Here is a 15,888-nt window from a genome sequence, read left to right on the forward strand (position 1 = left end):
TCTCCTCTTCTTACGAGCAGGCCTCGGGGAGGGTGCTCTGGAGGTCGACTTCCCTGATGAAGAGCGCTGGAGCCGCCGCGACCGGGTACTCTCTGATGTGGAAATGCGAACAGCTGAGGATGAACTTCCACTAGACACTGTTCTGGGTGTCGACTTTCTCTTCGACGTCGACTTATACTTCCTCGACTTCAATCTCCGTGACGTCGATCTTCTCCTTGACGTCAATCTTCCCCTTGACGTCGATCTTCTCCTTGACGTCGATCTTCTCCTTGACGTCGATCTTCTCCTTGACGTCGATCTTCTCCTTGACGTCGATCTTCGCGTCGATGTTGACGGTGAAGTCGCCTCGACGGCGAGCGCGGAGGCCTTCGGGACTCAGCACGATGAGGATGGTGTGTCGACGTCGTCTGTGAAGTCTCGACGTCCTTCCCCTCGACGCCGAGCGTCGACCTCGCTTTGACCCAGAGCCCTCAGTCAACGGGGAGCATATAGTAGTCATACCTCTCAACGTCGTAGCCATCGACATCGACCGGGACCGGTGCCGTTTCTGGGCCTTTTCTTGACTGGGGAGCCCCCAGAGGCCGATGCACGGGCAGAGGAAGAAGCTAGAGTTCCTCCATGCCCAGAGGTCCCACCTACATCCTAATGTCTTCTGTGCTCCAGGCCTCGAAGACGGATCTTCTCCCTGTCCCGCAGGGTCCTCCTGGAGAAAGATTGACAAATATCACAGGAATCAGGAACATGTGTTGATGAAAGACAGAGTATGCATACTCTGTGTGGCTCTGACTTGGCCTTCTTCCTACCACACTCAGGGCACTTGTCGAATAAAGCTGGCATTTCGACAGGAAAGAGGTGGGCTAGCAGCTCAAAAAAGCAGCAAATGGAAGATAAAGCCCCCAGACGTCGAGTGAAACACTAATTATATCAATAAAGCTCCAAAAATTGAAGTAATACCAATAAAAGTAGAGCTCAATGCTCCAAGGTCCTGCTAGCAGGAGCGGGAAAACTGAACTGAAAGTAACTTGCCTTTGGCTGTGCATCATGGGATACCGAGGGTCTCTGGAAGGTTCCTTAAAGGCACGGTATCCCTTTTCCAGACACATAATGGCAGCCTATGGGGCTTCTCTGCCCAACCCTTACTCTCTATCATGATAAAGGATTTTTGTGAAGGGGAGTTTCTCTATGTGTGAAACTCTTTAAAATGTGTAAATTGCTATATTATTTGGCTATCCTTTTTCACTTCAGGATGACGTGCTGGCCAATGTAGCCTTGTTAATTTCAGGTTGCATTATTTGTCTTTCATTTTCTCTTAAGTGTCTATGCAGGACTGCAGAAGAAGACGACTTAAGAGACTATTTTGATTGCTCCAGGGTCCACGCACATGGGCGGTACTATTCACAGATTATGATTATACACAGAGATCCCCTACCACAGAACCAATATCCTGCTGTGATGTCGGTCAAGCGCTTCCCTGGGTCCCCGAACCACATCAACCCCCGTGCTCAGGAATCGATCTGGCGGGGGCAGGTATTGTCGTGCATCCCGCCCAGAGTGCAGTGGGATCACTTCACAACCGCCATTATCCTTCCGAAGCGTAGAGGTGGGCTCCAACCTTTCAATAACTTGAAAATCGCTGCAAAGCTGCCAAGGCAGCAGCCAGTGAAGTTGGGGCCAACTTGCAATGTGGGGGCCTCTGTACCGCGTCTCTGGCTGATGCGTGAAACATCACCATGAACTCCCTCCTCACGGACAGAGCAGAAGCCACACAGGGGAGAACCAGGGAAACACTTTAATTACGGCAAATGCATTTCAGCCTGTCTGCCTTTCTCAGTGCTAAAGCAGTGTTCAAGAGGTTTCAAAGTACCGGTTGTTATGAGTCCCACTCCGTTGAAATTGGACGTCCGCTCCACCCCCAAACAGGTGTGTCTGCTCACTGATAGTAGCTCACGGGCTTTGAGTGAACTACTGGTCCCAGAATGCTGTTGGCTTTCAGGTAGGTGATGCAGAGGGGTATTGTAATGCCAAAATGTTAGTACTGTGCAGGTTAGTCAATGGTGCTGCTGGAACCAATATCCTGCTGTGATGTCTGTCAAGCGCTTCCCTGGGTCCCCGAACCACATCAACCCCCGTGCTCAGGAATCCATCTGGCGGGGCAGGTATGTCTGTACATCCCGCCCAGCGTGCAGTGGAATCACTTTACAATTCTCCATTCTCCTTGCGAAGCGTAGAGGTGGGCCCCAACCTTTCAATAACGTGAAAATCCAAAGTGCCACGCAAAGAAACCATGACCTTGGAAGGATGGCCAATCCATCTGGTGCGAGGCTTCCAGGAACACACAATACCCAATCCTCCTTCGCCTCTCAACGAGGCACACCGGCACTGGCTGGGTTGCAATAAATCATTTATTAATGGAACAACACAAAGGCAAGAGGCTTCCTAATCCCAACGTTTCTGCTTGTGAGATTAGGAAGCCTCTTGCCTTCATGTTGTTCCATTAACGCCGGTGTGCCTCTTTGAAAGGGAAGGAGGATTGGATGGTATGTGTTCCTGGAAGCCCTGCACCAGATGCACTGGCCGCCCTACCAAGGTCATGGTTTCTTTGCGTGGTACTTTGTATGGAGATTTTTAATTTGGAATCTCACCTGCTTGCCCCGTGACAGTGTTCACGGTGTGTGGCGAGTTTGGGAGCAGAAGGATGTAAATCCAAAATTGCAGGCTGGTGCTGTTTTGAAATCAAGTGAGTGAAATATTAAAATACGAACTTTGCAACGAGGCATACTTTATTTTGCGTTTTGGAAAAGACATGAAAAGCAGAAAGTTTGGAGCGCACAATAGATATTCAAAGACTTTGGATCAAGGGGCTCTCTTCATTTAAAGTCTAAAATGTTTTCCTTTGCGCACTTTGTGAAAGAATATGGCCCGCGCTTTTTAAACGCAAACCACGTGGGTGAAATTTAAAATTCAGAGTCTGCCTCCCGTGATCAAGGCTCTCACGAGCAGAAACGTTGGGATTAGGAAGCCTCTTGCCTTCGTGTTCTTCCATTGATAAATGATTTATCGCAACCCAGCCAGTGCGCCTCTTTGAAAGGAGGATTGGATGATATATATATATATATATATATATGGAAAAAATACATTTATAACTGACTTATGACTGACAAATCACGGAAATTCACCAGTTATGGTTAAGAATGCACACAACACACACCATAACATGCACCACCCAGTCTTGTAGTTCTCTTTTTTGCTCTTTCTTTTGCATCATGACTGTGTGCAAATTGGTGTTCTGAGCATGGTGATCCGCACAAAGTATAGAGTATATTGTGGGCGTTGGTAACCATACCGGGCACATTTCTGTGGTTTGTTCCTTTTGAGCCAGAACCATATCTCCGTTTTTAACTATGTTTTCTAGGGAATTTCATTTTTGTGTGAAATACTTACTTTCCAACCTCTACTGCGCATGAAGGCAGGCCCACCCCAACCCTATGCCATCAGCCAACCCCCCATGGCGTACAGCCAGGAGTTGGGAAGAGGGCCTGGACTGAGGCCAAGCCGACAGCCCAACTGTCTGCCACCAGCAAACACCTCTGTGTCATCTGCCTTTGGCTGTGTGTAGTGTGAGTTCATAACAGGATCTGGCCTGCTGTCAATCCCTGCGCCTTACACTCTGTAATCATCCTACCCTCATGGCACACAGCCTTCGGCTGGGCATGGCGGAGAGTGGGTGGAGCGCCTGGCCTCTCATCGCCCAATTCTGCTGCGCTCGTCCTTCGCTTATTTCAAGTGGGGGTTTGGCATATGACCTGTAGTGTATCCAGGCCCTCTGTTCTACCCACTGCTGTAAAGTAATCCCTGTTGCACACGGTTTTCGACAGTGCACTGAACTGCAGGTTTTGGCTGGAGGGCATTGAGTGTGGCCAGACCCTAAGATCCCTACTCTCATTCGGGGGTGTGCAGAAGGGGCAGGGTGCAAGGGCTTGATCTTTGCTTGTGATTGCACATGTTAACATATATGTTTTTGTTTTTTGATTGATCGGGAAAAAAGTCTCGACTAAGGAGTGACACGAGTCAACTTAAAAACATGGCGGTTAATTACGCACCTAAATATTTGCTTGCGTGACTCGCTAATCTTTTGTGACTTGAGTCACGTGATAAGTTTGGTGTTCTTTCCTGGTGTGGGACTTCATTTTTCCTGGGACTTCATTTTTCCATCTCACTAGATACCCCTTTTTTGCAATTCCCTGGTGAAAAACAATTATGAGGATGGCTCCCTATTGCTGAGCAAAATATTTTTCCAGGCGCAAATCTCTCAATTTCCATGTCACTTGAGAGTTTCAAGATGGCAGAAAAAAAATTCACAGCACCTATTCAGATAATCACAGCTCTTAAATTGTTTTTTAAAATGTAACTGGGTAGCAGCGGTAAAGTGCACAGAGCCCTAAAGCCTACAGAACAAATTTAGAAAGATAGGAGGGGTGAAGTCAAAATGTTTCAGGGAGTACCACTCAATTGTGTTAAGTCTAACAGTGTACGTTCTTGCACACTGACATATTTGGAAACAAAATGGAGTAAAATTCAATAGATAATAACATATGCTCTACTATTCTGAGCTCACACACTTATCGCAATGTGGAGACATGAATATTTTTTCTAAGAATGTAATTCCTTCTGGGAATGTGGGTAGCTGTGGTATTTGGGCACAATGTAACAGGCATCCAGGGAAACCTAACTGAGACATTTCTGAAAACTAGACCGGTGTAAGCGTACAATGTGGCGAGGCTTAGGTGGGTTTTACCAAATTTTCTTGCCCAGAATGCCCTGAAAAAAATCCAACTTCCGCTAAAGTAACTGATTTCCCTCACATTTCCGAGAGGGAAAATTACAGTGTTTGTGAGGATTTTCTCCCTAGAAAAACAGCACCCCCCACTTGTTTGGGTGGGGCTATCACCTGCAACAGTAAAGACCACAAAATGCAATATGGAGACATCAAGATTTTTCTTGGACTTTCAATCTTTGTGTGTAGGTGGGTACTGTAGTATTTAGAACCACAGTCGGACAGCATCCACGGAAACCTATCAAACACAGACATTTTTTAACACTATGAGAGCTGGAGACCACTTGCTGGGGAATACTGCTTTTATTGAGAGAACTGTGGGAGTGCAATGTGGAAAGGCTTTGGCAATTGGCAGAAAGCCAATCAGTTGTGAATTCAGTCACATAAATATTGGAGATCTTGTGTGTTTTTGATTCCCACTTAGATATTTGCAAGGCATTCTGGATAAGAAAATGAGCTGGGAGTCACACAACCCACACCACACTTGATTCCCCTGGGACACTAGCCTTCGAAAATGCCTAGGGTTGGTAGGGTTCCCTAGGTGCTGGCTGACTAAGGACCCGAATACTGCAACAATGCCCCATGGTGAGCGAGAGGAAGTTGGATTTCACTGGACATAGTTTTGGCATATGGCCCGTTCTCCATGTTTCCCCTGGTAGGCTGGTGTGCTTTCAGAAGCTGCAGATGGGCTGATTTGGGCATTAACGAATAATATGCCCATCACATGGAGGGTTAGAGCTCCTGACAAACCGTCAGATGAAAAAGTGAGAAACGGAATGGATGTGCGGTTTGCCCATCTTGGTAACGGACTCCAGGCACCACATCCAGGCTCCAGTAGGTTTTTCTCCACCTCTACCCCATTAACGGAAAAATTGGGAGGGCTCACCTGCTACTCTGCCACTAGACATCAGGGACTGGTGTCAATAAAAAGAGATCGTGTGAATCACTGGCCAGTATCGCCAACCCCCGGGTACCAGATAACCTTTCTGCTACACTGTAGAGGAAGAAGCGGGAGGTTTACCCCCTCTTTGCCAGTTTATATCTGACAACTATGTCGAAAGGAATCCAAATTTCTTCCCACTTGCTATGGGGAATGGATGCAATATGTGGGCTCTGGAATCCCTTTGGCAGCTAGAGAGACTATTCCGGATTTAGGGTTCAGGGTGTAGCCCAATTACCAGGACAGACATGTCACCACCTCATTCTATTTTTTTTAAACAATGCCTAGGGGCAAACCACCCACCCACCCACTCAATTTGCCCCCAGAGGAGGAAAGACTGCATTGGACCTGGGGCTGTAGGGGCAGCCCAATTCCAGTGAAGCTAAAGCCCCCATCCTATCCCGTCTCTCTTCTGATTTTCCTGGTGTTGGGTGAGCTTTTCTGGGGGATCGGGGGCAGAAAGACTCTTTGGGCTCTGGTGGCTGGGGACAGCCTGATGCATCCAATCTGCCGCCCCCTCTCACACCCCATCATCAGAGCAGAAAGGTTTTATGTTTAGTGTTATAGGGACAGTCCAAACCCCACCACATTACATTATTTTTACCCAAATTCCCTGGAGCTCCATTACATGGCCAGTACAGTGAAACATACACTGAAGAAAGAATGCTTCCTCGATGGTGGTCCAGCCACCAGCTCTAGTGTTATCAGCTCTATACAAGAGCCGAAAAGCTGCTGAATATGAATTAGATGTGGAAAGGTGAAGATTTACAAAATTAATTGGAGTAATGCAGAGTGTGACAAGGGAGACACAACCAGAAATTGTGGAGTACATATACCAAACATAAGTAGGGTTGCAGAGACTAACATAACCTACTAAGTCTTACACCCTAAAAAGGGATGAAGGAGTAACTTTACAGTACAAAAAATTACTCAATTAATAAATTAATACACAAAAGGGTGCCACCTCTAAGGATTTGCACTATGATACAAGTTACAGGACGTGTGACACTACTGTGTCCAGAAAATAAATGAGGTAGGTGTAAAGGTACATGGGTAACTTTGAAGCATTAAGGGAGTTACAAGCTATGTCATAATGGTCATTTAAGTTTCTTAAAAAAGATAGCTCCATTAGAATGAGCTACACGCCTAAATATATTATAGCTGTCTTATATCCTGTAATGATCCTCTTCAATGTTGAATATCACAAGACTGCAATGAGTAAGATTAATGATTTGAGTTTCTCTTTTGATGTTCCTATTCAGACTGAATTAGTTATCGTGCCTGTGTTTGAAGCCTTGTATAGCTGTATGCTTTAACTGCTCTTTATATTTTTATTCAACTTTGTAAGCTTTTATTCAATGATTAAAACAAAAAGTATCTCATTGCACATAAATAATTCAAAGGACCATGCAAGTATTTGGCTCAAAGCACTGCCCTACACTTTGGTATGATTTCTTGTAAGGAGGAACCATGACAAAGAAAGACTTTCCTCTATTCAACGACAGCACAACAAAAGACTAAAACTGATAGAGCTAGTGAGGTATTGTCTGCATCAAAAAGTAAGTAGTTTCCTCCCTTTATGTCTCATATTTGATGTCCAGGATTTTGACAGCAAAGGGGAGGTGCCATTTTTTCCTAATCTTTATTAAACACATCCAGAACTGAAGTCTTACCTCAAATTTAATCTACAGAGATGCTTACTGAGCCATAAGGGAGAGACAATATAGTCTTCAGGTTGTTATGTTTGTCCTCAAAGCGTATTGCCTCAAGCACTTAGGTAGCTAGGGAAATGCATACTCTTGAGGTTTCAACATCTTCACTCTATATGTTCTTTGAATCAGAGCCCTAGTCATAAGGCCAAGCAGTGCAACAGTTACAGTATCAGAACACTTAAACAGCAGTGCATTGCTTGAGTTTAACGTAAAGCCAATATCTGCAATCTAAAATAAAGTAACCCAATATACATTTGGCATTGCAATATGGGCACCTTACCTACAGCAGCATTCTTCAATGCTGTTTTAGAGAAACATCATCTGATTGTCTACTATCTAATGCCAATAGTTGCAATTGCATGTATAGGTTCTAAGAAACACCATTCTCCTTTTAATTTGGCTGACTGCTATAGGTTGCACATTGAGTCCCTGAAAATGACTGTTAAGCATTGTTACGATATGTGTTCCTGCAGCAATGAAAACAGATGCAACCACGTAAGGGATTCACAAATTAACTGCAGATGCAAATTCAGAATTGAAATCCCAAAACATTGCCCCCCCGCCCACCCTGAGTAGATTAGATGATGATGTCAGCGGCTAAGATGAATTGCCATGTACCGTATACACAAAACCTGCATACTTGTGAAACAAAATCATTGATTATAACATGCCAGCAAGCATGGTGGCATTAATTTGTTTGAGATATTAACACTTAAAAATTATCAATGTCAACACAGTGTTAAGTCTGTGCTTAGGACACAACAGGCCTGTCCTACCTTTGCATTGTCATTCTTCAAATGCAGTTTTAAATGTTTATGAAAAAAATTATTTTACCTGAGTATACATTTCCTTAAAAGGATTTTTAACGGAAAAGAAATCCAAGTCTATATCCAACACATAAGCATCTCCTTTCTGAAGAACTTGAAGAATTTCCTTCACAACCTTCATATGTTCACATTTGCAGTCATTATTTAAAAATAATGGTGAAACGTCACTGCAAGTTTCCATCTTATCATGTCCCAATGTCTCTTCATTTGATTTTGTGGAGTCTGTCATTTCACAGCTGGGAAGAGTAAGCGCTTTGGAAGAAGAGGCGACGGTAGTTGTACATGTGACAATATCAGTATTGGTATTATGATCTAATTTCTGTTTTTTAGCAGCGGATTCTCCATTTGTTCTGTCCAAAACTCCTAGGTCTTCCATTGGATTGACTGTAATCACATCCAGGTGCAAAGGCTTCGGGTTCTCAAGTTGATCATCAGGGACATAAAGTCCATCACTTAGGAAGTAATCATCTTTACTTGTTACCCTGAATTTGGCATAAAATAAAGTAGTTAACAGGATTCCACTGGAAAACATTCTAACACAATGCATTTACATTTAGGAAGTTCTAAAGCTTGGCAGACCTTAGGAGGTTCCCCTTCAGGTACTGGAGGAGAGGGCTTCATTTTTAAGCAATGGTCTGAATAACAAAAATACAAAAAGGGTGTAGGGTGTGAAAATTCACCTAATGAGTTTTAATGAGCTATATGGAAACCTTGACCTGTGAATCAATAACTTTCATAAATAGATGTCCGTTTGTATGCTAGCACATGTTACTTTACATTACTACAATTAAAAAGCTTAGCACCTCTGCAAGCAAAGCCTTACTTTGTGCAATATTCTACTTTACTTAGGGTTGGCCCAATCAATGACAATATGTTCAGATAAGCATTTGCTCAAAGAGTGACAGGAAAGTGTGACCTCAAGACATCTATGTGATCACATGACTTCAGAATTTCCAATAAAGAGCCAGATTTACAGTTCAGAAGACAGCTTAATCCATCACAAACTTGAAGGATATCCAATACGCCATATTACAAGTGCCACTGCAATACAGTGGACCTGATATCTGTCATGTTTGCGATGGAGTAACTCATCCGCCTAACTGTGACTCAGACTCCATAACTCTTGAATGAAGAAAATCAAGGAAAACACAGCAATGCATGTGAGGTACCAGCACTTATGTCAAATCTACCCCTTCACCTAAAGCAGTTACTCTGTAGTAATAGTATGTCAAAAACCACAGTTCCCAAAAATGTAATAGAGGCGGTGGAATGTGATGGTTAGTTCAGTTATTTGAATAGTGCTCAATTCCATGGCAGAATTAAAATTCTCTTTTTGGTCATATTTCAAGAGTTTTAGTGTTTTTTAAGCATATTTTTACCAACATGAATAGAGCTACTTCAATTACTGGCATCTTGACAAAATGTTACATATTGGAATGATTTACTTAACCCCTTCGACGCTCATGACGAGCTGGGCTCGTCATGCAGTAGCCTCCCAGCACGCTCATGACGAGCCCAGCTCGTCATGAATAATGGGTTTTTGTAAATCCCAGCGCAGCAGCAGAATATGATGAGCTTCCAAGTGGTTAAAGCAACGTTAGATAATCCGATTAAAATGCTACAAATATTATTCTAAATAAATTGAGGCATCAGAAAAGGAGCTAGCATTGCAAAATATATCCCTATTTGCGTAAAATTAGTATATTGACGGAGACAAGACAAAATACTTTGGAGAACAGAATTTGATAGTAACAGAACATGTTTTAGTTCTTTGTGGAGACAGAAATTCACCCAGGCAGCAAGTGTGCTCATTAACGAACTTCCCCTCAAAGCCACTGCTATTAATATGAATTACTAGCAGCCTTACGTGATCTGACCTGTTCCAATATTACCAGCTGTTCCGCGCTACCGGCAGGAGCGCCTCGTGGTGTGGGTAGGTTTCCGCCCTGGCAGTTCTTTGTTTCAGGTACTTCACCACTTGAACTGCCCCACGGGAACAGACTGCGGGGCCCTTTAGGGTTGTTCCTAGGGTTCCCCTCCAGAGCAAGACCTGCTGGCTTGCTCCCTGATTGACCCAATGAGGTTGTATTTAGAAACTTTATTAATTTTCATTATTTCTTTTCACTGTGTAGTACCCAACACTTGAGGTCCTGAAGAATTGCCACATTGGCATGAAACATGTTGACCTTCTTAGAGGGTTGAGCAAGTTCACTGTTGCTTATACAGTCCCTTTCTCCCCTCTCACCCTTTTAAACTAGGGAGCCAGCCACCCCAAATAAAGTTTATTGTGGACTGACTCACCTCTTTTTAACCTCACCTTCTCACTCACGACTACACTTACACTAGACCCCTCACACGCACGCAAAAACTGGCTGGAACAAAAGATCTCCAACAAAGAGCGCCTACGGCGCCCGTCAGACATTGCAGCACCAGTCTGACGAGGAGCAGGAGACCAATGATGAAGCATGACACCTAGGCTCCCGTTTGGGTGTGTGAGGTCCCCTAGTTCCAACAAGGGAACACCTTGTTCCCTGACTGACTGACTCTCTCCCAGCTCCATACACCTCGTTCCTTTCCTTTCCTTTTTTCTAGTTTGGGGAACTAAGTATTTATTAGTTTATAAACTGTTCCAATATTGACCGAATGTGCACCCTTCCAGCTGCAGTAGACACTTAAAACATTCCCTAATCTCACACCACAAATGTAAAGCCATCAGAAACACCAAGTATACGCCTTGAAGATATTCAATTTAACTTAATTTAAGGAACCAGGATTTAATTCCATCTTTATGGCGGAACCATGAGGCATAATTAAATATGCAGGTCTTCTTTGATGTAAGCTGTAAATTAGGGCATTCTATGGGGTCTGTGGATAAATCTGTGAAGTCAGAATTTCTTATGTTATTTTGTGCGTACTTGTAAAATACACTATCACCCGCACAGATATCCTGGCGCTGAGCAGGAGTTTGCGCCTAGCCCTGCCTATGATAGATTGGTTAATTGAAAATCCAGGTATTTAGCTTCTGGTGAAATTCAAGAACATAGGAGGAGGCTCTGATGTGGAGTGGGTGGTTGTTCAAAGCTTTAGGAGTGATGTAAAACAACGTATGTCCTCAGAACAAGGCAAGAGGGAGCTTCTAATAAAAACATTCCCATCCTTGTAAGACAAATAATCTATTTTTAAAGTATAAGAAAATCACCCACTAGTGGTATATAAAAACAAGCATTTGCAATGCAATAGGTCTTGCATTAGGAAAGGTTGAGCTATTGGTATTGTAAATTACTTTTTTTATTAATGTGTTGGTTTTGAAAATAGCGAAATTAATAGCTTTGCCATTGACAATGCCAATAGTTTTAACTTTCGCAAATGTGACACCTATAGCATTTGTACTGCAATATGTGTTGTATTTACGTGACTTAGATGTATTGATATTACAAATAACAACGGATTTTAATGTTTTTAAATAATTAATACTTACATGAAAGTTATTGAAATTTATAATGGCAATAGCTTAAACTTTTGTAAATGACTTTTGTGAAGATTATGTTCAGTGTATTTTATTGTGACGAAAATCCAAGAACAGAAGTGAAATATTAACATCTTTTTGTGACATTTGTAATACAGCTTGAACATTGAGAAAACATATTTGAACCAGTTGTTGTTGAATGGTTGCACAGATTGATGATGTGGTGCTGCTGAGTGATGCGATAGATAGAGTGAGAGCGATAGATAGAGGGAGGCCGATAGATAGATAGAGTGAGGGCGATAGATAGAGTGAGGGCGATAGATAGAGTGAGGGCGATAGATCGATAGATAGAGTGAGGGCGATCGATAGATAGATAGAGTGATGGCTATAGAGTGAGTGATGGCGATAGAGTGAGTGATGGCGATAGAGTGAGTGAGGGCGATAGATAGACTGAGGGCGATAAATAGATAGAGTGAGGGCGATAGATAGATGGTTGTGTGTGTGGGGGGTGTTGTGTGTGTGTGGGGTTGTGTGTGTGTGGTGGGGTTGTGTGTGTGTGGTGGGGTTGTGTATGGGGGGGTTGTGTGTGGGGGGTTGTGTGTGTGTGGGGGTTGTGTGTGTGGGGGGGTTGTGTGTGTGTGGGGGTTTGTGTGTGTGTGTGGGGTTGTGTGTGTGTGGGGTTGTGTGTGTGTGGGGTTGTGTGTGTGTGGTGTGTGTGGGGGGGGTTGTGCGTGGGGGGTTGTGCGTGGGGGGTTGTGTGTGTGTGTGTGGGGTTGTGTGTGGGCCGCCATGCGGGGAGAAGTGAATGACCCGAAGGTAATTAGAGGCAGGGCAATGGGAGAAAGGATGAACAGACGCACACCAGAACAAATATTAAAGAGCGAGGTTCTCGATGGATGAGCGGGAAAAGCCTGGATGAGGTCCCCAACTTGGAAGGTCAGGAACCTGTCGGTGACCAATTTGAGCAGAAAGGCAGAAGAGTATAAAGTGCCAATACTGGGAAGAGTAAAACAGGACTTGGAGCCAGGCAGGGAAACGTGACAACGGTGTGCGCGGTATACATGTGCAGAAAGGAAATACAGATCCCAAAAGTGAAGAGGGAACGTTAAGTTGTGGTGACCCTCTGGAAAAAAATATTTAAAGAGCAAAGCGCAAGAAAGCAAAAAGCGGCAAGGCTAGAGGACACAAACAGATGTGGTGGATATATAAACGGCAAAGAGCAAGAAAGTAAAACAAGCTCTCTGCAATGCTGTGGCGGGGGCGGGTTACATGAGGTAAAAGTTACAATTGTGAGCAAAAAATACAAGAGGTAGCAAACGGGGCCGGGCCAGGCCAGGCCGGGGGAGTGCTTTCCTTTGAAGTCTGAAGGGGGGGGGGGGCATCAGAGCGGCCGTGGTCGCTTTGATGTTCTTGTCTTGTCTTGCTTTGTGGGATGAGCAGGGTCAAGGCTGATTTGCATATGGATGGTCCAACCTGGGGTGGCATAGTGAGCAAAAGAACTATGGAGTAAACCCAGATCGCTTGACTGGGGATGAGTTGTTGGAAAGTTTTAGTACACCGTCCATCATCTTGTTGTAGTGATTAGCCCACAAAAAGAATTTAACAATCAGACAGTGGCAGGGATCTAGCTAGATCGGAACAATCTGTCAGGGACGCAAGTTGAGTCAAGGAAAAGCAAGGTAATGGGGGTGCTTGCTCTATTCAGGAACAAAGGCTTTCTAGAGAAGAGGTTAGATATTAAACGAGAGAGTTCCTGAAGACTGCGAGGGAAGCAGGACAGAAGCAGGTTGTAACAGGCTTTGAATAGGGAACTGGATATCTGTAGGTGAAACTATGAAGGTAACAGATGTACAAAAAAAAGTAAGGTGAAAGCAGGGAAACAATAGACAAACTATTATCAATGATAGTGTGTCTGCTTCTTGGAGATCATCTCTCTGGAGGCAACAGAATCTTACCAGAAAGCAAGGAGCAAATTATTCTCACAGAGATTCAGAGAAACACCCAAAATCTCCTATAGAGAAGGAGTGCAGAGTGGTTCTTTGTGCCAAAGACACAAGCCTTGGAGTGTAACTGGCACTCTTGGAAGCAATAAAAATCAGGATGATCATATAAACACACAAGAAGACAAAAGAGAACAGCGGAAGGTACACATAAACAGGTAGAGTACTCAGGGAAAATCTCGACTGGAAAAAGGGTCAGACACAGGACTGGGATACACAAAACTGAATATGCTTACAACCTGCATGCTAACTAGAAAAGGACAAAAATATGTAATCAGAAAAGGAAAACAGAAATATAAGACAAGGAACCTGCATGTACAAGATAGGTCTGGATGTGTGCAGTCAGAACTAAAAATGTGGCACATTCAGGAACAAAGAGGCAGGATTAACAAGAGAAAGGTAATCGAGACAAAAACTAATCAGAATAATAACATGGAATCAAACAATGAGAATAGAAATCAAAAGGCAAGCTGAAGTAAAGTAGCAGGAACACTAGAGTTCAAGGGGGATCAGCAGCAAGGTCAGTTGCGAGTCAATGTACTATAGGCTTACCAGGCAGAAATAGTAGGAGGCTCAGGGTAGAAGCACAGGTGCAGGGAGAGAACCAGGTGTAAGGAAACCAACAATTAAAGGAAGGCAGACCTGGGACTTGGAAAGGAAAAAAAACAGGGAAATCAGCAGACACAAGACAGGACATGGGAAATCCAGGAACGGAGCACGGGTTGGGTCAAAGAGAGTGAGAAGTTCAGAAGGCAGGTATAAAGAGGTCATGGAGGAAATTAAATCCACAAATCAAGAGGGAGAATAGAGTAGCACCATCAGGACATGATCGGGACAGGGTCTGGAGACAGAAAGACTTCCAAGGACCATGATTCATCAGGAAGGAGGTATGAAAGCCTAGACTGGAATATGACATGCATCTGGGCATTCAAGGTGTATAAGTGTATATAACACTATTCAGAAATAAAGGCAGAATCCAGAGAGCCTCCGTGAGGACCACCTGGTGTCCAGATTGTAAAATCTTAACACTATCCCCGAACCCCAATAGGGCCAGCCTCGGGTGAACAAGAGAGATTCCAAACAAGGAAACAGGCCAATAACCTTTCATAAGACAGAAAAACGGAGTGAAATTCTGTAAAGATATTATGAGGTGGAACTCGAATGAGAGTGTTGGATGACCAGATACTTTTCTTTTCTGGTAGACAGATATTGGGAGTGTTTGTAAAGGCTTGAGAAACCTTTCCCGAGGGGGCTTTTGCTTTCTTTAGAGCCACAGACTGATGTTTGAGTGACAGGAGGCTTGGCACACAGGGTGGTTCCTCAAAGTGTTTCACTCACTGGAGACGTATATTCTTGGTTTCATTCTGGACTGGCCTTCGGAAAACTCACACTAGTCAGAGAGCATATCCTCTTGCTGTTCATATTGTTTACAGAGGATGTCACAAGTGTCAGGATGATCTTCTTAGTCTACAGTTTGTTCCCAAGAACTGTGTCTGACATTGTAGCAGTAACCTTCTGTATACAGCGCTTCTCCATAGACAATTTCCCCTTAGAACTGGTAAGGAGGGTTTCCTGAGCAGAGGAATTGTCTACAAAAGATGATGCAGGAGTTTTTCTGTGATGGGGACAAGGTTATCTTCAGAAACAAAAGGCGCTTTGTTTTCAGAAACTTAAACAGTCAAACCTTCATGGTTGAAAGTCTTTTATGCATTTGCCAAAGGGGTGCAAGGCTTTGTCATAGTTCTAGAGTCTATATGATCATTACTGTCACTTGCGTATACTTGCATGGCAGAATCACACTCATTGGCACACTACTGGTGTTTTACTTGTAGCTTCCAGGTGATTAATGGATATGTAGGTTTTTTTAATTGTCATAAAGGTTTTTGGCATATATTTGGTGATTTGATCACATTGATCATTTGCTAGACTCAGTTTCCAATAACACAACACTCGATAAAGTAATAATCAATAGATCTTGAAGCAAACTGTAAGAAAATGTCCTGCTTTAAAAAAGTAATGTTACTGTAGGGATACTCTGAATTGAGTTCATAACGACTTAAATATTCTTTGTGGGAATAACTTTCAGCTGTGAGTAAAGTTGTTTCTGTG

The 15,888-nt window shown here is 43.6% G+C and overlaps 1 protein-coding gene across 2 annotated transcripts in view; it reads right to left on the bottom strand.

The window, feature by feature from the left end:
- The window catches only part of C4_1H5orf22 (chromosome 4_1 C5orf22 homolog), a 571,451-nt gene that overhangs the window by 354,231 nt on the left and 201,332 nt on the right, over positions 1-15,888 (bottom strand). For both annotated transcript variants that reach the window (XM_078687957.1, XM_078687958.1), the window contains one exon: positions 8,321-8,795. In XM_078687957.1, the coding sequence (XP_078544083.1) occupies positions 8,321-8,795 (475 nt within the window). The remainder of the gene's footprint in view (positions 1-8,320; positions 8,796-15,888) is intronic.

The sequence above is a fragment of the Lissotriton helveticus genome, chromosome 4_1 (assembly GCF_964261635.1).
Source record: "Lissotriton helveticus chromosome 4_1, aLisHel1.1, whole genome shotgun sequence".
In the NCBI taxonomy this organism is placed as follows: Eukaryota; Metazoa; Chordata; class Amphibia; order Caudata; family Salamandridae; genus Lissotriton; species Lissotriton helveticus.